General features: G+C 43.1%; 1 protein-coding gene across 4 annotated transcripts in view; it reads right to left on the reverse strand.

Moving 5' to 3' along the window:
- The window catches only part of RELA (RELA proto-oncogene, NF-kB subunit), a 367,284-nt gene that overhangs the window by 107,015 nt on the left and 235,646 nt on the right, over positions 1–24,623 (reverse strand). For all 4 annotated transcript variants that reach the window (XM_085625888.1, XM_085625890.1, XM_085625889.1 and 1 more), the window contains exons 7-8: positions 18,308–18,442; positions 10,037–10,141 (exon numbers count right to left, since the gene is read on the reverse strand). In XM_085625888.1, coding sequence (XP_085482014.1) covers positions 10,037–10,141; positions 18,308–18,442 — 240 coding nt within the window. The remainder of the gene's footprint in view (positions 1–10,036; positions 10,142–18,307; positions 18,443–24,623) is intronic.

Consider the following 24,623-nt stretch of genomic DNA (forward strand, 5'->3'; position numbering starts at 1 on the left):
ACTTTTAAGATAGAAATTGGAGGGAACAATTATGTAATGGTTCAAATGATGGACCCATAAGTCTGGTGAGAACAATATTGAGATTCCATGTGGGTGCGAGTAGAACTCTGGGTGGAATAACTCTTAACTCCTTCTATAAAGGCCTGAATTACTGCCAGTTTGAACAAAGATAAGTGTTGCATGTTTTGGACATAGGCAGCCACTGCCACTAGATGGAAGCGTATTGAAGTAAAGGCAAGGCCAGAGGGCTGTAAATGCAGAAGGTAGCAAACAATGTTGTTAACAGTGGAATTTAATGGATCTATGTGCTTTTTACAGTATTAAAAGACACATTGTTTCCTTTCAGCTGCATAGCAAGCTCTAGTAGTAGGTCTACAAGCTTCTTTGAGAATGGTCATACACTCAGGTGGGAGAATCAGGTAACCGAATACTATGACCTTAGGAGTCAAATCGCAAGGTTGAGTTCCCTTGGATTTAGGTGCCTGATTTCTCAATGGTTCTGAGGGAGAAGGTCAGGGTTTAGGTGAAGCTAGGTCAACAGCTTGAAGCTCAAGGAAGCTGATGTGGAGAACCTGGTGTTTCGTGTCCCAGAGACCCTGAACTGTGAGATCCTATAGGTGAGCATGCCATCCTGTAAGGGATGCGTCTGTAGTCAGAACGATTTGTGGAAAATGGTCATGGAACGGCCGCCTTTTTAACAGGTTTGTCATGTTTCACCACTGCAGAGAGCATTCAGTGCGGCTGTCCATCAACACTAGATCCTCTAACTGACCCTGTGGCTGAGACAACTAGCGTGCAATCATGTATGTGGCACTATGGCGATGCATGAGGCCATCATACCAAACGCATAACTGTTCTTACTGCCAGTTGTTGGTTGGTTTCAAAGTGTGGTAGCAGTGTTTGAATTTTTTTTATCCTTCCTGCATTGGGATAGGCTAATCCCACCTGTGTGTTGACAATAGCCCCCAAGTACGCCTGAACCTGAAAAGGTTGAAGATGGGAATTTTGAACATTGATGGTGAATTCTAGTTGATGGAGCCGGTCTATGGAGACTTGAGTGTGTTGATGGCACAGAGGAAGGGTATTGGCTTTGATTAGCCAGTCGTCTAGATACAGGAAGACATGAATGTTTTGTCTATGTAAAATTGCTACCATTGCTTAGCATTTGATGCAGTAGTCACCTTGAATGGCAGGACTTTGATTTAGTAATGTTTGCCAGCTATGATAAATCTGGGGTATTTGGGGTGTGCTGGATGGATTGGGACGTGAAAATAGGCTTCCTTTAAGTCTAGAGAGACAAAGTCGCCTTGCTGAAGAAGTGGGATAACGCCTTGGAGCATGACTATGTGGAAATGCTCTGCTCGGATGTAATGAATTAAGGGCCTGAGATCCAAGATGGTCCGTAATGAACTGTCCTTTTTGGGGATGAGAAAGTACAGGGAGTATACCCCTGAAATTAGAGGTATGGGTTCAATAGCTCCTTTAAGCAAGAGAGCTTGACCTTGCCGTTAGCAGTGGTTGATGTTCCAGAGAGAGTTTTTGAGTGTGAGGTGGAATGTTCGGAGGTGTGGTGATGAGCTCCAGACAATAAACAAGTTGGATAATATCCAACACCCACTGATCCAATTTTATGGATTGCCACATGGGGAGAAACTGTTTAATTGACCTAGACAGGTGTTAAATGATCGGGAGGAGAAGAAGGGGGTCACTGCTTTGTAGTGGGTGCAGCATCATGTGTGGAAGCACATATGTCACGACCTTTGGAGTTGTTACCCCTATACGCTCCCCTGAAATAGCCTCATAAAGGGGAGTGGTGACTTTGCACGCAATATGATGAAGAAGAAGCATTGGAGTGGTTAAAGGAGCCACGGGGAGAGAGTGTTTGGAGTGCACCCATGGACTTAGCAACCTCGGTGTTCTTCTTGATCCTCTCTAAAGCTTGGTCAACTTGTGGACCATACAGAGAAGTTACTTACCTTCGGTAATGCCTTATCTGGTAGAGACAGGATCTAGACGCAGATTCCTTATCTTAGAATCCTCCCCAGGAGCCAGACTTGAAATGGAAATTTTTCCAGCAGTACTTCCGCACATCGGCAGAGGGTGCTGAGCGACTCCGCAGTGACATAGTCTCCCCAATATTACGTCAACGAAGTCCACATAAATCTTCCCCTGAGGTCAGTATCTTTTGTGACTATTTCCGTGCCAACCACACAGAGCCACATAGAGAAACAGTCTCTGGAAAAAGCGTGACAAAAAGGGAAAAATCGTATATCAACATGAACAGATTGAAAGAACGGAAGTAGTATGCAAATAATGGATCTTGGAGACAACAGGACCCTCAGTTCACAGAGCAGGGAGGATGGATGGGCCAATAAGGAATCTGCGGCTAGATCCTGTCTCTACCAGATAAAGGGTTACTGAAGGAAAGTAAATTGTCTATCCAACAGACATCTAGCTGCAGATTCCTTATCTTAGAATCAGATTCCCATGCAATATCATCCATGAAGAAGAAGATGCGAACTGACGTCACAAAAGATCCCCAAATAGGAGAAGCCAGCCCGAAAGATAGAAAGGGGAGAGACTATACAAAAAATGATAGGTGAAGCAAGATGCCCACACAAAGGACTGCTCTCCAAGAAGGACTATGTGAGCCCGTAGGGAGTAAAAAGCTACAAGACCGTGAGAAACACGGTACATAACCAGTAAAAGAGGCCACCCCAATAGGGGATGCAACCTATGATGGGGGAATGCAAAGGGTCCAAGGACAATAGTCCATAGAGTTAAGGCTCAAAACCAAATGGAAGGAGCATTCACAGCATGCTCAGCTGCAGCGAACACAGACAACGAATAAAGAGCATCCATCGATAGTCAAGGAAACTAGCTTTAGAAACAGATTTTGAAAAAAGGGACCTCCAAACATAGAATGATGGGGAAAAAAAGAAGAAGAAAAAAAAAAAAAAAAAAACGAACAATGAATGCTGTAGAGCATAGCTATAAAAACAAGAAAGGTAAAAAGAAACCGCTCTCATGCTGAGAAGCTTGATAGATTTATACGGCGTCCTCCATAATAATTTACTAGAGATGTTCATTGAAGAGAAAGAAAGAAACCGACAAGTACAACCAAGAACGTTGAACCAGGTCACCAAGGGTCTATACAGCAAAATACTCCGTATAGAAGGCCAGACGACCATACGTGCAAAACACACACATATACCTGAAGTAAATGACATCTACAAGAGATAGGTATATACATACAACCATATCCAAAGATTAATGTATATAAGGATAAATATGCATATAAAAACATATCAATCCCCATAGACACACAAGTCATACAGAGTACAGCAAAAGTATATCTACTTCTCAGAAGGCAACACACGTCCTCCGCCAGTGAGTGAGAAGTAGAGGAGTGAGAGGATAAGAAGTGGAGAACAAAGGACACTCCAAGAACATGGGTAACCAAAGAAGGGTAGAGGGTAGGAAGGAGGAGAGGATGAGGAGAAAGAGCAAATAAAAAAGGGAGGGATCGCAAAACGGGCTTGAAATCCAATGTATTTTACATAGACTGTTGTATTTCGCATAGTGCGAAAACGGATGGTTGGAATTTGATGAAATTTGGCAGCATTAGATATTAGGGTGTGCAGACTATTCTTTTGGGTACTGCAGGTAAGTAGAGTAAGTATTTTGTAAGTCCTTAGGTTTTTTAACTTAGTGATATCTTGTAGCACAATCCTGCAAGGAAGCCAAAAAACAAAACTAGACTGCATATGTAAAGTTTCAGATTTACTACATGAACAACTAAAAGGATCATTTATGGTCACATGCTAATGGAAACCTATAAACAAATACATATCAAATATAATGAATCTTAATCTATGTAAATTTTCTTTGCATGCTCTCTGGCTCACAATATAAAACTGGCCCAAGAGGCCAAACAAAAAACATCTTTCTTATGCACCTCTGTGCAACAAAATGAAAAACTTACCTAGCAGTCAGACACCCAAACTACTATTTGGAGGATATGATAATTAGCCACTTGGGAAAATAATAATCTCAATTTTTATAACAATAACAATGATTGCCTTGCATTCACTTTGGCCTTCATATGTAGTACACTCCTACTAAAAGTAGCAAGGACGCCAAAAAACATAAACTAAACTGCATATGTAAAGTTTCAGATTTACAACATGAACAACTAAGGACACATTTATGGCCACATGCGTATGTGAACCAATAAACAAATACATAAAAAATACAATAGTCTATTGCCACTCTGTAGGTATAGTTAGCATTCCCAAAGACACATTTCCCTACCTATTACAACTTTAATGAAGTGGTAATAAGTAGAGACCTACTACTCAACTATATCTAAGGCCCTAAAATGGTGAAGTCAAAGTGTAGTAAAAACAATATGGCTGCCTTTTAATTCTCTAAAAAAGGAAAATGCTACTTACCAGTATTCATCTGTTCTATGGTTCTGAGTGAGAAGCTTGGGTGAGAGGCGTAGCTTTTGATGAGGAACTACTGATAATTTCAAGAGGGTTGTGAAGCATGGCTGTCGGGCCTATGTTGGAGAAATCAGGATCATTGTGAGGGAATGCGGTTTGAGCTTCCGAACCACTGGTGGAATGAGCGGGTGAGGCGGCAAAGCGTAGGCAAATTTGCCTGACCAATTCATCCATTGCGCATTGCCTTTGGACAATGGGCGTGGATACTTGGATCCGAAGCTTGGGCATTTTGCGTTTTGGTGTGTGGCGAACAGGTCTATTTCTGGGTGGCCCCACATTTGAAAGAATTGAAGCAGAACTTTAGGATGAAGTTCTCATTCGTGGATCGGCTGTATCTGGCAACTGAGTAGATCTGCAATTTGATTGTGTACTCCTGGGAGGTGTTCTGCAAGGAGATATATGTTTTGAGGAATGTCCCATCTCCATATGCTTTGAGCTAGGTGTGAAAGCTGGAGAGAGTGTGTCCTCCCCTGTTTTTGTATGTAATACACTGTCATGTTGTCTGTACGGACTAGGACAGCTTTGCTTACGAGGTGGAGTTGAAAAGATTTTAACGCTAGGAAGATTGCCAACAATTCCAGGTAATTTATGTGGAATTGTTTTTGTCGAGGGGTCCATATGCCCTGAATGGTATGGGTTTGAAGATGAGCTCTCCAGCCGGTGAGCGATGCGTCAGCTGTTAGCACTATCTGTGGAATCGGGTTGAGGAACGGCCGCCCTTTGGAAAGGTTTTGTGTGTTCCACCAATGCAGAGAGCGATCAATGGGTGCGGTCGTCTACCAACACCAGATCTGTTAGCTGACCTTGAGCCTGGTTCCACCGACATGCCAAACACTCCTGTAGGGGGCGCATTTGGAGTCATACATAAGGGACGATGAGAATCGAAGATGACATCATCCCGATTAGCTGCATGAACACTTGCGCTAGTAGTGAGTGTTGAGGCTGAAATTTAGCTATTAGAGCTTGTAGGGCGCTTATCCTTACTGGGTTGGGGTATGCTAGAGCTTTTGAAGTGTCTATTGTAGCCCCTAGATATTGTTGTATGCTGGACGGTTGGAGGTGGGATTTGGTGAGGTTTACCGTGAATCCCAAGTCATGAAGAAGTTGGATTGTTTTGTGTGGGTGTTGCACACAGCTGCTGTGTGACTTGGCTTTTATGAGCCAGTAGTCCAGATAAGGGAAGACATGAATGTGCGGTCTTCTTAAGTGGGATGCAACTACTGCGAGGCACTTGGTGAAGACTCTGGGTGCTGTAGTCATCCCGAATGGGAGGACCTTGAATTGGTATTGTTGACCATCTACCATGAACCTGAGATATTTCCTGTTAGCGGGGTGAATGGGAATATGAAAGTAGGCGTCCTTTAAATCCAAAGTGTAGCGAAAGTCGCCCTGTTGAAGCAGTGGGAGCACCTGTTGGAGAGTGACCATGTGGAAGTGATCAGACTGAATGTAGAGGTTTAGCGGTCTGAGGTCCAATATGGGCCTGAGAGAGCCATCCTTTTTTGGAATTAGGAAATAGAGGGAGTAAACCCCTGTGCCTTGAGGAGGCAAGGGGACTGATTCTATTGCATGTTTTTGTAATAGAGAGAGAACCTCTTATTTGAGAAGTGTTAGATGTTCCGAGGACATTAGACGTTGTCTGGAAGGACTATTTGGCAAGCCTGCCTGTGCTACAAAACGCTAGTGTTAATGGCGCGAGATGCGGTATTAGCCGCGTCAAGCACACATTTAATTGAGGTATATGTGATCACTTTACCCTCTTGTATAAGGTCGGTGGCCTTTTGTTTGTACTGGTCATTAAGGTGTTGCATGAGGTTTTCAAGCTCTTCATAGTGAGTCCTGTTGTACCTGGCCAATAAAGCTTGGCCATTGGCAATCCGCCAATGATTTGCAGCCTGTGACGCAATATGTTTACCAGATGCGTCTATTAATTTGGACTCCTTATCAGGAGGGGAGGGTGTCGCCTGTATTCTGAGAGTTTGCCCTCTTGCGTGCATTAGACACCACAAGAGAATCCAAAGAGACCTGACCTTTAATGTAAATTGGGTCGGCGTCGAGGCTGTCTTTGGTGTCGACGAAGAAGTGCGTGACACGTCTTTGGTCTGGTGCTTCGGTACCGAAGGTGAGTTTTCGGCACCGGAATGGGGTTTGCTCGAGGTTTCATAGCCAGGCCTGAGGGCGGGGCGTCAGACATGTTGCCGGTGTTGACCAGAGGGCGAAGGTGTTACCGGAGCCTTAGGTTTGGTTTTTGGGAGAAGGGTTTTGGTACTCAAAGACCGCTGAGCCGGGGTAACTGTCTCCTCTTCAACTTCTGAGTCGTCGGCCTCGGAGACAGAGATGTCTTCTTCATCACCTTGTTGCTCCGGCTGGACATTGGGATCTGCTCCGAAGATGTCCGGAATCAAGCTGCTTTCACAAGACATTTCGTGACGTCGAGCCAGACGATCACGGATGGTTTTCTTTGACCTGAACGATGCACAGGCCTTGCAGTTTTTGTCTTCCTGCTCCGGGGAGTGGCAGAGATTACAAACCTCGTGCAAGTCTGTGGTTGGGAAGTTAGCAACACACCCGGGACATCTTTTTAAAGGAGTCCTTTCCACTGACTGCAGGCGTGGTCGGCGCGGATAGGCCCTACGGCCCGCGTCGAAGACAGAGGTCAAGGAGTTTGTTTTAAAGATGCACGTCGAAAGGGAAACGCGATCAAGACAATACCGTCGAGTGGAGAGGAATTGCGTGTCGACGGGGGGTTTGAGACCGACACCGACCCAGAGCGCAGCAAATCCCATCCGAACCTGATGGCGGAAAAAACAATCTGGAGATGGAGTCGATGCCCAAGCGCACTATCGTCCTAAGGAGGAGTCACCTACCTTGTGACTACAAAAGACTTCTTCCAAGACAAAAACAAAGTGCAAATATCCGAGCCCAACACCAGATGGCGATCTATGCACAAGTATGCGATCTACAGCTCATATGCCTCGAACCAGCCATTACATCATTTTATACTGGCTTGTCATCGCCATGTACCATGGTATACTGCAAAGTTATCACGGCATACCATGGCCCAAAAAGACACTGAGGCCTAGCTGTATTATTTGATTGAGGTACTTTATTTACAAAGAAACACAAGGCCACCATGTGCGGCTCTGCGTTGATTGGCTTATGTGTGACATTTTCATAATTTCAGTGTAATTATGAGTACCATACAACAACTTTGAGTGACACCTTCTTGCGAGTAAAACTCAAGCAATGAACAGATATCAGAATTTACACCCATTTGAGCAACGAGAAACTCTAGGAAGATCTTAAAACTGTTGCAAAGCACCAGAAATGAAAGGGCACTAACAAGAAGTCCAGGCTCTCCATGTGGGACCAACTGTAATGAAACTGAAACAGTATGGGAGAGATACCCCAGCGCGGATCTCAGGTGCCTCAGCCTGCTAATAATACTAATTACGACAGCTGACCGACTTGGAACACGGCTGAAGCAACGGGCTAGACTTAGAAGAGTGAGAGGCTGAGACTGCACACAAAAGTAAATTAAATTAAGAAATGCAGACCGACTCAAAGCGCCGCTGCTTAGCCCACCACAGCACCATGCAAGCGGCACCTCAGGAGGGAGGCAGAATGAGAGGTAGAGGCTAGACACTCAAAAGTAAATTGAGGAGAAAATGCCAGTGAGTTGACAGTTACACTTACTAGTCTGTGTCTCTTCTAGCGAGCGCCATGCATGGGCCGGTAAGCCGCGACGACGTACCTCCAGGTCGGCAAAAAGATGTAGTAATGTAGTCCAGACAGGTTGAGGTATTTCAAGAGGATTTATTGTAAGATGTTAAGTATCCTGGAATAAGCCCCACCAGGAGCAGCCAGCAGGCAGCTCAGCCCCATCATAACTGTGGCTTATCTTCAATCAGCACCCAACATTCCGTAGTACATCACAGTGCTGAAGCATTCCACTAGAAAGGCATTGAGTGGGTAAAGACAGACATAGAAATATGCAATAGATAGAATACAACAGCAGCCCAGGACTTGTGCGGCATGCATTCATGGCTGTGCACTGCCCGGCTGCAGTGCACTCAGGCTCAGCTGAGGCACCATTCCTGTGGCAGCCGGGTTGATCCAAAAGTAGTATCATTTACGCTGTGCCGCACAACGCAGTGCAAGCAGTGGCAGGTGGTGCACTGCTTGAAACTTAAACTGTGCACTGCAGCGGACAGCCTATAGGTGTGTGTGTGTGACATGAGTGTCTGGCCTAATTGTCAACGGGCAAAATCAGACTGACTCTCAGAATAGAATCTAGTTTACTGATGATTGAGTATAGTTTGTGAACAGTGTAAAGAGTTTTTGAAAGGGTAAATGGGATCTGTAGGACAGCTCTAAAAGTTCTCAGCTTAGAAAATGAGTGAGGGGATAGTGTCTGGGGTTGGAGGAGACTCTACTTTTGGGGCAAGAGTTGAGTGTGTGGGTTCTTGGACAGGGAGGGTCTGACAGGAGATATTCTCCAGGAGTAAATACACTCAGGAGGGAAGTAGGGAGTGTATGGGGTAATGCTGGAAGGAGACGCAATTGGGAGCAAGGTCAAAATAGGATGGACAATTAGCAGTAAGGGATTAATGAAAATCTGAAGACTGTCTATAGATTGTGACATTCATGTGTGTGAGGTTCTAATCTAATGAATCTGTGTTGAGGAGTACAAACTGTGGAAGGGAAGACTGGGGAGGACGGAATAAGGCTGAGGTCATTAGTAGGTGAGAAGGGTGCCTTCCAAGAGCGAAGGAGTTTCCTGAACCGGTAATCAAATTGGACCAGAGCATCATTTGTTGAATCACAATCTTGACATTTTTAAAAAGGTGATTGATTGCTTTCCATCCAAGGGAGATGAAGAGAGTATCACTAGTTTCTTTCCATGAGTGTGTTTTCTAGACACCTCCCATTTCAGTTCATTTGAAAGGATTTATTCCCTGAGTGATGGACTAAGAGAAGAAAAGGTCAATTTTTAGGCATACCTTATTGCCACAATGGTATTGTTAATTAAAGTTCTCTCATAAACTTAGTCTGAGGTTCTTTGAGATACTTTTGTGAAAGATCAGATTTGGATAGCTTTTCAAGAATATATTAGCTAGTCTGATCCATGGGATATTGAAAATATGCAAACAGAGCATCTCTTGAGAATATGTTTTATGCACTGCCTGTAGGACATGCAGTCACAATTGTGATGGAGACAGAACAATAGCTAAAAGAAGACAAAAAATAAGGACAAGCTAGACATGATGAGGAGAGAAGTCAGATGCAGGATATATAAACCATATAAAAAGTAGCATGCAATGAAGAAGCTCTTCCATTAAGATACAAGATTAAAATAGACAAGTCAAAGGACATAACAGTCAATAGTAGCACATTGAAGTTCATCCCTCAGAAAACGTTTAAACGCTACAAACGGTCTTGCAGATGCATGCAAAACTATATTAACAACCAGAATCACAAAGACATACTTATTAGAACTCAGGAACCTACATTGTCGCTTTACTTACCTTTTTGGACTTTATCACAGAGCAAAAAGATTTCATCACCACCCTGACAACTGCCTGAGTTTTTGTTTACTCTGCAGATCTTCAGCTCAGCAGTGTTCGGAGCTCCTGTTAGAAGTACAAATAATACAAGCCTTTGACAAACTTGACTGCAAAATTCTGGTCCACGATGATTGCAAGTGACATTTTATTTGCAGATGTCTATTTCAGAATTAATTTGGTAGAGGCAACACAAAGCTATAAAGGCTTTTTAGGGTGGGTGTGAATAAGAAAAAAAACTCACAAGTTTGACAAATGGTCCTTACTGAGTCTTAATAATATTTCCATGTCTGAACTTATAATGTGACTCTCAAAGCAAGAAGGTCTCCCACCTTTGTAAGGTATACAAGTCAAGATGGGGGAACAGAAAGGTTAGTGACATGATCTTCCCTAGCCCTCACATATCTAACAGACAAGGTAAAATGTGAGGGGTGAAAGTTTATAACCAAATGAAAAGTTGACAAGTTATGGGTTTTGTAGGAGAAGTGACCTTGAGAGTGCTAGATCAAGTTTGGTCACACCAGACAATGGTTCAGTCTTGGCCAGACCAATCAACAGTAACTGAAAGTGAGGGACACAGTAGCATTTGATGGTTGGTTCTGGAAAATAAAGTGAAGGTTTGAGTACAGTCCCCAAAATGCAGGGCAGCAGGTACGCATTAGCTAAAATCCCCTTCAGAATTCCTTCCCATACCAACTATGGGAAATATCAAGGCATAACTGGGAATGGATTACACGCTGCCTTCTGAAGGTGCGGTTTCAAATGGAGTATCAAATAATAATAAGGTGTACAAGCGTCACAATTCACGTCACTACAAGCTACACACTCCAAACCACTCTTAGACCATTGATAATCTCTGTTCATAGACAATAATTGGGGCATGGGTGTGGATCTTCTCACCAATATTATCCTTCCAAAAATTAAATAAGCATCAATAAAGTAGTACTATTTTATAAATGAGATTCCTCTTCAAAGGACAATCTATTCTATTTCATTTTCAAATTAAACTGTGCATTCACAGATATGAATGCCTCTTGCAGATGTAATGTGAAAGAGGTGACAGTAGCAACAGATCATGAAAGAATGTAGTGGTATCATGAGACTGTTTTTGTTCGCATGAAATTTCGAAAATATTCATTTTGGCAATGGGAGAACAGACACCTAAAATGGGGAGTTCTAATTAAAGACCTGGTAGAGTTGGACCAGAAACCAACCTACGTAAGTGGTTTTATCTTGGTCTCTTAGAGACAAGATAGGAGCCCTTTTTGCTTACTTACGCCCTGATGAATGCCATGGACCCTCCAGGCCGCAACGGCAGAATCATGTTGGCAACACATATGGAGATGGGGTACTAGACCCCCTAGTCTCCACCATTTCTTTTAATATCGAGCACACTCTGCACCATTAAATTTCACGCAGGATTATGCATCGATTTTTAGACATCACCCACTTATTTTCAGCACAGGCCCCCACTTAGTTTAGAAGTGCCTCCCTATCTCCAAGTGTAGGCCCGCCATTTATCAAACGTGGTTTTAAAGGGCGAGGATAGTCGATGATGAAGCATGACACTGGTGGTGTGTGAGGCCAGTCCATGCATTTTTTTGAGATGTCCAACACCACCTGAACCACAGGCACAAATGTGCGCTAACCTTCACTGAGGATCAGACATTGAGCCAGGGTAGCGTCTCGTTCTGTTATACATGTTGGTTGGAGGCCAGCTTACCCTGTTTTCCCCGTAGCCTCCTGTTCCCTACCCTTATGACCAAAAAGGGTGTCTGTGTGTCTAGAAAAGACACCTAAACAGATGGCCCCACCAATGTCAGGTGGAGATTGTAAAAGTATAAATAGAAAAATAAAAACAAGCATTCAAGCTTTTGCAATGCCAATAGGTCTGGGGTTAATGAATTAATGAATGCTGCAGCTGTACATTAGAGCAAGATACAGGGAAGGGAACCAGCAGGAGCAGACAGAGGGATAAAGTTGTAAAGTAGCAACTTCTAGAGTTCAACTCAGGGAATCAAGCCGAAGCAGGAGGATACACCCAAACAGACAGGTGAAAGATGAATGATGGGACGCGTCTTCTGCCACAGCTTGTGTGCCGGCAGTGGGGACATCAAGCCCCAGAGTGCTTCGCTCCCAGGAGGGAGGGGCCAGCATTGCCTTCGCGCTGAAAAAGCGCCACCGGTCACCGCGGCGCGGGACGCGCCTTCTGCCACAGCTTGTTTGCCTGCAGTGCGGACTTCAAGCCCCAGAGTGCTTCGCTCCCAGGAGGGAGGGGCCAGCATTGCCCTCGCGCTGAAAAAGCGCCACAGGTCACCGCGGCGCGAGATGCGCGCGGGCCAAGGGCGGGCCCGTCCTTGCCAGTCATTGACCGGAGGAGGCTGGGCTGGGCTGGGCCACGACTCTTGGTTTAGCACTGTAACCTGCCTGCAAGAAGGTACTGTGTCCCTATTTATATTTGTGAAAGCATAAGGGCATTATCAGAACTTGACGTTCTGGAAGGACTATACCACAGGCCTATGATTCATTAATAGATACATGGACATTTTAGAGACATCGCTCAGTGTTGTCTGTAAGACATTGTGTATGACTCTAGTAACCTGTAAATAAGGGCCCTACACTGAATTATATTGGTTTACAGATACCTTAAAGGGAACACAAATCAGAGTTATTATGGGGAAGAGGAAAACATCTACTACTGCACATAAGAAGAAACAGAGTATAGAGGGGGGAGGGCCCGGTTTATCTTTACTGAATTATTTGACAGGTGCCATGGGCGTGATAGAAAACCAAATCTTAACGTTAGAAGAGGCAATGAAACCAGATAAAATGGTATTGATGAGGGTCTTGCTCTACCGGTTAATGACAAAGGATCAACGGACCCATTGGTGGATAAGCATAAGAAAACCGGTATAAAGAGTATGGCAAATCGGTGTACAACGCAAAAAAGGGCACCAAAAAAGGGTAAGGTTTCTGCAGTGAATAAACAAAATGGGGGGGGGGGGGGGGGGGGGGTGGAGAAGGTGATAGACAGTTATGATGCAGCAATGCAGAATGAAGTATTAGAATTGAAAAATAAATCCGATGCCCTAGATGGTTTTCTAAGGGAATCTTTAAATAACTTAATTGGAAGGGTGGGGGCAATGGAAAAAGTACTGTCGAAATGTTATAACAAATGTGAGCTTTTATCTGAATCTAATGACGCCCAGAACACCAGTAGAATAAATACTAACCCCTTTACTCAGTCAAATATTCCTACCTTGAGTGAACATCTGCCAGTCTGTGAAAGCGGTACGAGGATTCATCATAAGCCAACTGTCCAGAGTAACATTATAATTAACCAAGAGGAGGGGTTTACGGAGATGAAAGAAAGGAGATCTATGGCCGACACGTTATGTGAGAACTCGATCACACCCATAGACCTACCCCCAGCGTCAACCCCGTATACAGTAGTACTAGCCAATGTCCCCAGATTGCAACAGGGGAATACTGAAACCTGCGAGAGCCTGAGAAACAAATCGTTATCCTGGCTAGGGAACAGGATAGGGCTAACTGATAGACTCTTTCAAGAGTTTAAAATGGCAAGAAGGGTGAGGTGGGTAGGGAGAGGGATTAAGGATTTGGCTGGTGATTGTGTCATATTAAACTTTAAAACCCCGCAATTAATTGATGTGATCCTAAACAGGGCTGGAAGCAGTTTGATCTCTGCACAAGACACCAATATTGTCCCGTTAGGATTTTTCTATAAACCCAGCTACTATGGATATAACAGTCAAAGCAGGGAAGTGCCACTGGTAACACAGAACTTAAGGGCTGGCGTATCTACATATAATCGCTTTAATGTATTAGCAAATACAAGTAGCCCCTGATACATGCGGTAGGAATAATACATTTAGGATCCATATGGATGAGAACATTATTGGGGGAAGAGATATATTTGGCTTACATGATTACGCGGGGCAATGTGACATACCGAATTCAATCCCGGTGCATACTTCTGATGAAATGGTCTCCTCAGCTGCCTATGTTAAAATATCCATTCCCTCTCTACCTATAAGTGAGGCTGCCCCAATACTATGTCTTACGCAGGAGGATAGTCATTTGATATCTAATAGTGGGGATAGCTTAGATATCTATGAAAATGATATAGGCACTGGTAACTGTAAATTCATGTTTTGGAATGTAGCTGGTTTAAAATCAAAGGTAAGGAATATGGTATGGAATAACTTTGTGCAGAAGTTTGAACTCATCAGCTTACGGGAGACATGGGCAGTGGAGCCTATACATATAAATGGCTACAAAACCTTACATACGCCAGCAATACCTTCATCGCACGGAAGAGCTAAAGGGGGTTTATGTACCTATGTTTCGAATCTGATAAATTTTGGTAATATTGATATGGTAGCAGAGGATTCTTTCTATCAGATCATTAGTTTACCTGTGGATAAAACCTGCACAGTAATATTAGTAAACTACTATAAAAACGCTCCCCATGATCAAACAGAGAGGATTATTAAAGCCATATATTGTCATCTTCGGAAGATACAGGAATCTTTAAGTAGGGATCTATTGGTAGTTTGGGGAGGAGATTTTAATTCTGGGTTATGTCACCATTGAGAAATCAGGAACTGTGGTATGGTATATGATATGGACACGACCCTCCCCCATTTCCCCCACTCAAGGTATAGCGAAAGCTTAAATGATATAGTTTCCAACTTGATTTAGGTTTTGCTAATATTCTAAGTTCCCCTCCTGTTATTTTTGGTCCTACTTTTAATGGCTGTGGAATTTTTTCCACAATAGATTTTATTTTGGTCTCTAACAGGCACTGCTCAAGAATTACTAGTTTTCGTACCCATAAGATCGCTATAAGCGATCATTTTCCTCAGAGTCAGGGTATTTTATTATGCAGAAAAGAGGAAATGAGAGCTAAAAGCCCTAATTCCATACTGGGAGATATCATTCTTTCCAGGCAAAACGGATATGTTTTACGATGGGATAAAATAGATCCAAATGAAGTAATGAGTAGGGTCGTAACGAAATGCAATGACAAGATTATGGTCTGTTTGGATGAGAATTCCACAAGCAAGGAAATCATTAACGGTTTTATTGCTATTACAGACCATATTAAGGAGGCCCTTACTGGTAAAATCAATAATAGGAATGGAAACCAGAAGAAAGAAGGGTGGTTTGATTCTAACTGTACAAGAGCCTATAGTAATCTTAAAAATGCCCTGCATATGGAAGATAAAAATAAGGATAGGATCAGAGAAGCCCGCAAAGAGTATAATTGTGCCTTAAGAGAGAGAAGAAATGTATTAAAAGCCGAGGCATGGTTAGCTCTACGCGAAGCCTCTGTCAGCAGAGACTCTAGCGCCTTTTGGAAGGCTGTTAATGCCCCTTTTTTGATAGTTAGAGATATAGCCACTATAGAGGCGGCAATAACGGAGCAGGCGTGGATAGAGCACTTCTCTGCCCTGTATAACGATCCACACTTAGGACCTCAAATTATTACAGAAAATGAGGTTGGGCAAGTATAACCTCCAGAGGTCCAAGGGGCACAACTGCATTTTCACCTCAGTGAGGTAAATCTGGCTATTGCTAAAAGCCTGGGGGGAAAGGCCGCTGGCCCGGATGGTGTCCCTGTTGATATCTTCAAAGCTAATATAGAATTATGGGCCCCATTGCTAACAAGTTTTTAATGCCTGTGGCTCCGCTGGTTTTCTATCTACATGGTATGAATCCATTTTGGTACCTATTTTTAAAAAAGGTGACAGGGCTGACCCGGTTTGTTACCGACCAATATCCCTGCTGGATTCTACCGTGAAAATTGTGGGCCGAGTAATATTGAACAGATTACAAGACTGGGCGGAGGAACAGGCAGTCGTAAGTGACCTGCAATATGGTTTTCGCAAGAAGCTAGGCACAATTGAGCAGGGCCTTAATCATAATATTTTAATAAATAAGTACATTAAAGCTAAAAAAGGACCCTTATACATGGCATTCGTCGATTTATCATCAGCGTTTAACTGTGTAATCCATAACAAATTATGGTTGATTTTAGAGGAGATGGGTGTGGAAGTAGTTTTGATTTCTTATTTAAGGCAGCTATATCAAGGGGCAAAGGCGCGGGTTCGTTTTGGGGCAGAGGGGGAATGCACTAGACACTTTAAAGTGAGGCATGGTGCGAGACAAGGCTGTGTTCTTGCACCATTTCTTTTTACATTGTACATAAATAGTTTAGATAGGGTTTTAGTACAGGAATGCAGGGATTTACCAGAAGCTGATAAACGACCTATCCCTGCATTACTTTATGCAGATGATGTGGTTCTTATGGCTCGTACATCACAGGGACTTCAAAGGGTTGTAAATAGATTTGCAAATTTTATGGCGGAGAGGGGCTTGACTATTAATTCATCTAAAACATTTATAATGAATTGCCGGCCAGGGTGTATAAAGCCTAGGACAATTTTTATCGATAAAAAGCGGATTGAAAGCACCAAGACTTTTTCCTACCTCGGAATTTTATTTGAACGTATGGGATCATGGGTGGAGGCAGTTAAAATAAGAAGACTATTGTTTATAAGGACTCTGACAGCCCTATTTAATTTTAGTAGGAAATTGGGCAGACGCCCGACGGTGGAATTACTAAACATATATAAAGTGAAATGTGTCACTGTAGCTTCATATGGAGCCGGTATATGGGGGTATGTGGATGTTAACTCCATCCAGGTAGCTGAAAATAATTTTCTGAGGTTTTTACTAATGGTCCCAAACAGTACCTCCTCTTTCATATGCCACGCAGAACTAGGGTTGCTATATCTGGAAGACATTATAAAGATCCAACCGGTCCTGTTGTGGCATAGGGTATGGACAATAGAGGAAATGAAGTTTAATCGGCTGATTCTTACAGATTGCATGGGTCTGGATTGGGTGAAACAAGTCAGATGGTTGGTATATGTCAAATCGTTTTTATATAATCTTGGCCACCAAGATTTTTATGGTGATCCCCTTTCCATGCACAGGATAACAAGGAAAGATCTTAAAAAGAATGTTTGTTTTTTGAGTGAACAGAGGTTATTTGTGGAAATGAATAAAACAACAGTGCAGTCACATAACCTCATTAACAACTTTTACACTGCAACCGTACCTAGACCTGATAACACGCGACTATGATTCATTTTTATTGATGCGTTTTCGTCTGGGTATTTTGCACAGATCGATAAGCTTCCCAGATGTAAATGACTGGTCGAAAGAACTGTGCAATTGCCCATGCGATGGTACCTCTGGGCAATCAACTATACATGCGGTATTCTTTTGTAAATTTTATTCAGTACAGAGGAAATTATGGATTACCAGTTGAAAAAAAATTTGGTATAAGGCAATGCCGCCCAGCATTCATGGCCCTACAACAGCTAGAGACAGAATTTGTGATAGCTTCAGTAATAACTTTTCCCAAAAATATTTTTAAGTGTAGGAAATCGATCATGATGTAATGAGAAATGAAATAGTGTTTTTTGAATTCGGTCCATTATTCTACTGATAATATAATTATATGTTTTTAACAATTTTAATATGTTTTTTAATCTATTTTTATGTACTTTTATGGTTATTTCTGTAACCGAATAAAGTGTTATTGATTGATTGATTGATTGATTGAATGATGGCTGATAGAAAAAAAACAAGGTTGAAAGGATTAACCAAATGTTTGCTCTATATACATTAATAGCTATAGCGGGAGACAGGTGCTTTCACTTCTGGACTGAATCTTTCATACAAAGTAGTACGGTAGCAGTTGGTACTAGAATTGCTAGTGTGCTTCAGCTCTGAAGAAAAGCTGGATCTCTTTACAGATTCCAGCACTGACTAATAGTAATGGTTTGCTTTCACAATTAAGTGCATGTAGACAGACCAGTGCTTGGAAGTGGGAAATCAAAAACACCCTTGGTGGGATGAAAGTTCTAATGACAGCTAGCAAGGATGAACAAAGACTGGTTCTTCTTAGGCCCGCTAAATCAATCCACAGGAGTGAAACATAGATAAGGTTCATAGGTGATCTAAACAAGCCTAAAGTGAGCATACTGCTTGAAGCTATAGATTAGCAGTGATGCAAATGAAGCAGTGCTATCTCGAATGCCTGATTTAATCAGGCATAAATATTACAGCTATACTTATGGAGTGGCAATTTCTAACAAACAAATCTAGTAAAGAATTCAAAATGTGACTGTTCCTTACGGTTATCAAAGATGGGTTGTGACACCACCATGGGCAGAGGCATAAACTGGCCACTTGTTGGATCTTGGATAAAGAGCTGGAAGCAGAGACGGACTGCATTGAGATCGTAGTCTCCTTTGAGGTCGGCTATGGGAACTGGAACAAAGCAAGAGGTACATCTTTAACACATGAGGGTAACAGACTAGAAGATGCAACAAGTAAGCCATTTAAGAGCATACAAAAGGGAGGAAGAAAAGTAGATTAATATGACCGTTCCATCATTCAGTTTTTAACAAAACTGTACCACTGAGAATAATAAAATACAAATGAGGTCTTTTCTTGAGGTTTGTGGGTGGTCAGAGAATATTGTCGAGTATCTTGTTTACCAATGATGTCCCCCAAACTGGCAATAATATTACAATCCAGTTGGACAACCAAGTTAGCCCGCTTGAACACTTTTTTTTTCTTTCAAGTTTATTTTTATTAGCATTTCTTATACTGTAGTTCAATACACAAACATTGAATACATTTACAGGTTGCATCTTCCTTAAAGTCAACACATTTCTACAAAATATATATTCCCAAATAAGCTCTGAACAGCGGCTCATATATTGATCGCTGTCCTGTAACTTAATAATCAGGTGAGTAATGTCCTCAATATCTCAATGTGAAATGACATCTAGTATTAAATATACGTTACATCAGAGTCTTTCACATGGGTAGCCAGTGGTTTGGCATCAAGGTATGACCAAATGGCTCAACACAAATAAATTGAATTTTTTTATTTTTTTTTTAAAGGAAAAGAAAGGAGAAGAAAAGCAAACAACTTCTATAACAAACTTTAAACTTAAACCTATGCAGTAGAGCGGTGTAAATTAGTAATAAGCCATTCATATCTGGGGGAATCTGAGCCTAGGGGGTACGGGTTCACCAGCGCATAACCAATGAAAGTGGGGAGCTCCCCCTCCCAGTATTATTATCCAGCATTTTCTCAGCTCTTATCTCCACAGCCATAGGTTGAGGTAAGTGACCTATAGACCCTTGCCCCTACAAGGAAGGGGGACAACCATAAGGGCTCAGTGTCCTCATTCGAGTTATCACGTTCTTCTTACCCTTCCTCCTAACTAGAGGTCACCGGCTGTTCCCATTACATCAACATTTCTTTCCATAAATCAGCTATGGTGCGTCTCTGCACTCCTCTAGCTTCCTCCCAACTCAATGCTCTACCCTCAGCTCCTGCCCAATTGATCACATCCTGATTACAGTGTTCAACTGTAGGTCCCTCTGCTGACTTCCAAACTAATGCTATTCTAGGCTTAGCCAGACCCAAGGATAAGTCAATTATTCTATTACTAACCTTATATTTCTGTGGTTGAGGAAAAAGCCCCAGCAAGCACAACCGGACCGTGGACGGCAGCTCCCTCCCCAGAACCTCTTTAAGTTTAGAGACAATGGCGTCCCGATAAGGGCGTATCGTTTGGAAGTCCCAAAGCATATGCACGAAATCAGCATCAGGGTGGGCGCACCTCAGACAATTTCTGATATCCCCCCATAGGTGATGTTGAGCCGATGAGGGGTCATTTAGGTCATATGAAGGACATTAAATTGTATATATTTAAGGCGCTGGTGTTACGGGAAATCCTCTTGGGGGACTGCAGAGTTTTACACCATTCAGCATCAGTGAGTACGTTGCCCAATATCTTTTCCCATCTCCCTCGCAAGGCACTCAGTGGGTCCAGGGAACCTGTAAGCAAGGTAGCATAAAATCACTTCACCTGATGCCCAGCTGTGCCCAGGGCTATCAGTGCATGCAGGATTGGGTGGGTCTCAGGCTCTCCCCTTCCCTCCCCCCACAACTGCCCAAAAGTGTGTACCAGGGCTTCATAATGCAAAAACTGCCTAGGGGAAGATCACTACTATCCACCAGTTTTTCGAAGGGAAGAAGGTTTTTTTCCCCGATAACAGTCAGCTACATTTTCCAATCCTACCTGCGTCCAGGACACCAGATGGTCTCCGGCAAATAATGTCATGGGGGTGCTATGCGGCAGACCCACAAGGTGGGACCATAGGAATATATCTTGTTTTTTTTTTACTCTGTCCATTGACCTCTTCCAGGCCTGTAACGCAGTGGGTTGTAATACAGATCGAAACGGGGTGGGGGTACTTGGGACCAGCAATTTAGCCAACAGCAAGCGTGGCTGACCATTAGGTTTTAGCAAACATGCACCGTCCTCTTTCACCTCTTCTAACCACTGCGCTAACGATTACAGTTGGGCAGCCAACATATAAAACTCAAAATTTGGTAGTCCTAGTCAACCCTTCATCATGGGGCACTGTACTTGGACACTTAACTCTCTAGAAGGAGAAATGCCAAGTGGACCAGGCTTACTTACAGTCAAAAGCATCAAACATTGCATCCAGGAAGGAGGTAGTAACAAGATAATACCTCTGGAATTCAACATTCATTCTGTGCTCGACTGTGAGATGCCCACAGCTAAGAATCAGGGAAGAGCCTGCTCTAGGCCTCGCTAGTTCTGAAACTTCATGGCCAACTATGGGACCGGAGTTGCGCCCACTAACAGTCCTGAACTCAGAGAAGCCACTCAAAAAAGTTGTCTGGTCTGCTAAGTGACAGAAGGCCTTCAAAGACTTTAAGCAGAAATTGTGCAAGGTTTCCATTCTGGTATAGCTAATGGTTTTGTTTTAGGGGCTGGTTTCACTCTAGCAAGAGAAACCTACAGTCACGCAGTTCTGGAAGGCTCAATCTCCAGCAGGCCATCATCTGCAAGTCACTTAGATTTGACACTGTCAGGATCAGGCACCTTTACATTCTGCACTGGGAAGTCACTCTAGTTATTGGATTATGAACAGGATCCTTTTTAGGCGTCTACTACATGGTAGTTGATTGCATTTTCACTCACTGGGTGTTATGTTGATCATCCCTGTGAGGTCTTTGCTTAGATTCCCACAGCAGACATTGTTACATTAATTATAACAGTTAACGTCATTTACCAGAAGGTGTTGTGGGGCCACAATACTTTTGCACTCCTACTGGGGCTAATGCAAGGATTTCAAATAAGGACGCACATAACTGAATATAGGTACCCTATCTAATTCCTGTTTCTGCACAACTTCTACAAGACACAGCATAGAGATTTGAAAACCAACATGTAAGGAATTGCCATAGTCCACTGACAACCCATTCATAGCTGAAATAGCCCATCTAATGTCATCTCAGTAAAAAAAAACACAAAAGAAAACCAGCATGATTTCCCTGAAATTTGACATTGATTTGAATTGAGTCACAACTGGCTTCATATAGTAGGACAACGGAGGAAAATAAGCCTGAGAGATGACGGTTCTCTGGAATAAATGAGCTTAGCGAATCGCACAATGCAGAAGTTACAGATATGGTAAGAAGGCAACACTATCAGCACTCTACATTGTATTGGAAACTCTGTGGCTAAGAAGGTTAAGAGACACACAGATTGGATACATCCTGTAAGATATGGATCAAACCACACCATGGCAGGGTTAAAATAAACTCTGCCTTACTAAGGCATCCACCAGGGTGGTGTGGTCTAAAGATACCATGTTTTGACTATGCAGAAATCAGGTACCCTTCTTAGGACAGCAACAAATCAGTACTACGCGCCACACCATGGCTTGCCTGAGTAGCACTGAGGATTTAAGCATTTTACATTTAATCATATAGTTATTAGCAATATGGCGTTAAGTATTTTGCAGCTGTAGGATCAACATCCGTTTTTTTTCTCAAAACTGCTTTTAAAAAAAGAAAAACAGTCTTTAAGGATCAAAGAATGGATACTTGAACCTGTTTTAGATTTGGTACAAACACGGATCTTTGTGGGCACTCAAATTAAGACTATTCAAGGGTTAATGGAAGGGTAATATGGTGAGAGGAAAACATTTATTTTATGCATTGAGAATTCGGTATCAATATTTACTGATGGGAACTACTCTTGTTTAATGTGTTGCCTTGTGGAAGAGATGTGTAGGTCCTGGAAATCCAGAACTAAAGGAGAAATACTAGAAAGATCAGCGAGCTCTTTTATTGTCTGAAAAGACATTGTGGGTGGTGGGCAACGGCAATAATGTTAGATAAAAAGCTTGCTTACTGGTCTTAATTATTGCTTTGTATTCTTTCACTTCAGCTTTAAAATACAACTTGAAGTCATTGCCAGAACAGTCCACTATCTCCAATCTTTGTTAGATGAGTTTAACACCATTATGACTAATCTGGGCCTTAGCACAAATGGAACTGAGTCCTTTATAATGAAGTGCGGCCCGAAGCTTACTAACACGAGAGAATTACTGCCTGGCGACTTAGAGATTATATAGGTTCCCCATTTTACATATGCAAGTGTGCCTCTGGATGTTGCTTTTAACTGGAATTTGTGTTTAAGTGTTAGAGCCCTACAATTCCAAAGGCCCATTGATGCCCTTTTTAGGTCTTGCCTACGCAGAGACCTCTTGAAATCGATTCGCTTTTTCTGCCAAAAACGTGCACGCATTGCATTACTTTCACTGGCAACGCGTGCATGTTTGGCGATTCCCTTGCAGGAGTGAGCTTTGAAACCATCTGTTTGTAATTGACTTCCAAACAGATGGTGCCCAAGGCTCACTCCCGCAAGGGAAATGCTGTGTGTGCTCTCGGCCGCACTCCCCCCACCCCTCCCCGCTCAGCTGCATTCCTCGCATTGCACAGCGTTTTGCCTGCAGGAGCGAGCAGTGCCTCCTTGTTTTATAGGAAGAAGGGGCGAAAAGCTCTGCTTTTTGGCACCGGACCTCACCCAGAGAGCCCTCGCCTGCACTACAAGTATGGCGAGTGAATATATCAATGGGGAAAGGGGTCAGTGGTTTTACACGCTTGCCGCTGACATCTTCCGTCCGTTAGTTTGTAAAGAAAGAAGTATAGAAAGGCCGTGCACACAGACACCTGCACGAATAAACAGAAACCATGGCAGCAGTTCTCCCTCACCCTGCGGCATCTCTTGGGTGGACCTGGCTCGTAAAAATGTCAGCAAACTGAACGGGCTTTTGGGAGACGTATGCCACGATTCAGCAAAGACGAGGGATTCCTCTCACGGGGCTTAAGACAGACTGGAAAATGTTAAGCAAAGTTATTTACGAATGTTTAGATGCGTCACACCTGTGGGAACAGTCGTAGATGAGAAAAAGTTGTTGGAAACCGCGGGGGTGAGGGGCAGGTTAGTCGGGTGTCAGACCAACAACAAAGCGGCCGGGGCCGGCCTGTGACAAGATGGCGTCCCCTGAGAGTAGGGCGCCGTTTGCGTGATAATATTTCTGCACCGTCGGCAGCCCGGCCTCCCGCCTGACCCCGGATTAGACTCGGCTGAGGGCTGCCCTGGTGTTTTCATTGCCACGTCTCTGGTGCTGGCGACGGAGTGGTGACACTGTTCCCGCCAAGCATTCCTCCTGCAGAAGGGCGGGTTCAGCAGGCATGTCTGAGCGAGGGGTGGCAGCTTCAGGGCAGGTGCCCCAAACGCATACTTTGATGAAAGACTTATAAAAATAAAAGGGGCATCCAGTTATCCTTTATAATATTTTCTCTTTTGCAATTCCCCAACTATGAAAGTGGACACCCCCTCTGCTTTATTGAGCGTACAGTGCAACAATTATTTTTCCTAAGCGCTCTATCATTGACATAGTAAACTACTGCAAGTTTAGGAAACCGCCACATAAAGAGAACGACCCTGACTGACGTGGGTTAATGTCCTCGCTGCAGGAATCAGAGTGAACCCCCCGTTCCAGGGCTTCGTATTATTCTGGCATTGTTAAATTAGTACTTTCCACGGGGGAACTATGGACGCCAGTGAGTTGCAGCAGAAGGACGGCACAATATTGGGAAAGTATAGGGGGCAAGCTTCTTTTACTTTACTAAAAAGTTTAAACTTCTAAAATGCCACCCGATTTGTTTACCCGTTAAAGAACTGAACACCTTTTCGTCCCCTCCTTATTTTTTTTTTCTTTGAGTGCCTAGTAATTCATAGACATATGGCTACAGCCGGTGGCAGTCCACGGGACACTTGGCCACAGAGCAGTTACTTTGACTTTTTTTTAACATCTGGGATAAACTTTTATGATCAGTCCTTTGGCAGACCGATCAATATGCACCAACTGTATTATACTCGTACTGACTATATTATGTTGTATGGGCACAGGAAATTTGCTGGCTAGTCTGTACTATACACTGACTCTTGTACGATTGGAAAACACAAAATGTCAATATCACAACGTCCTTGATGAGACGGTTGGTCGTCATGATGTAATACTCCATAATGTTTGTTTAAAA

This window comes from Triturus cristatus, chromosome 9 (genome assembly GCF_964204655.1).
Source record: "Triturus cristatus chromosome 9, aTriCri1.1, whole genome shotgun sequence".
Lineage (NCBI taxonomy): Eukaryota > Metazoa > Chordata > Amphibia > Caudata > Salamandridae > Triturus > Triturus cristatus.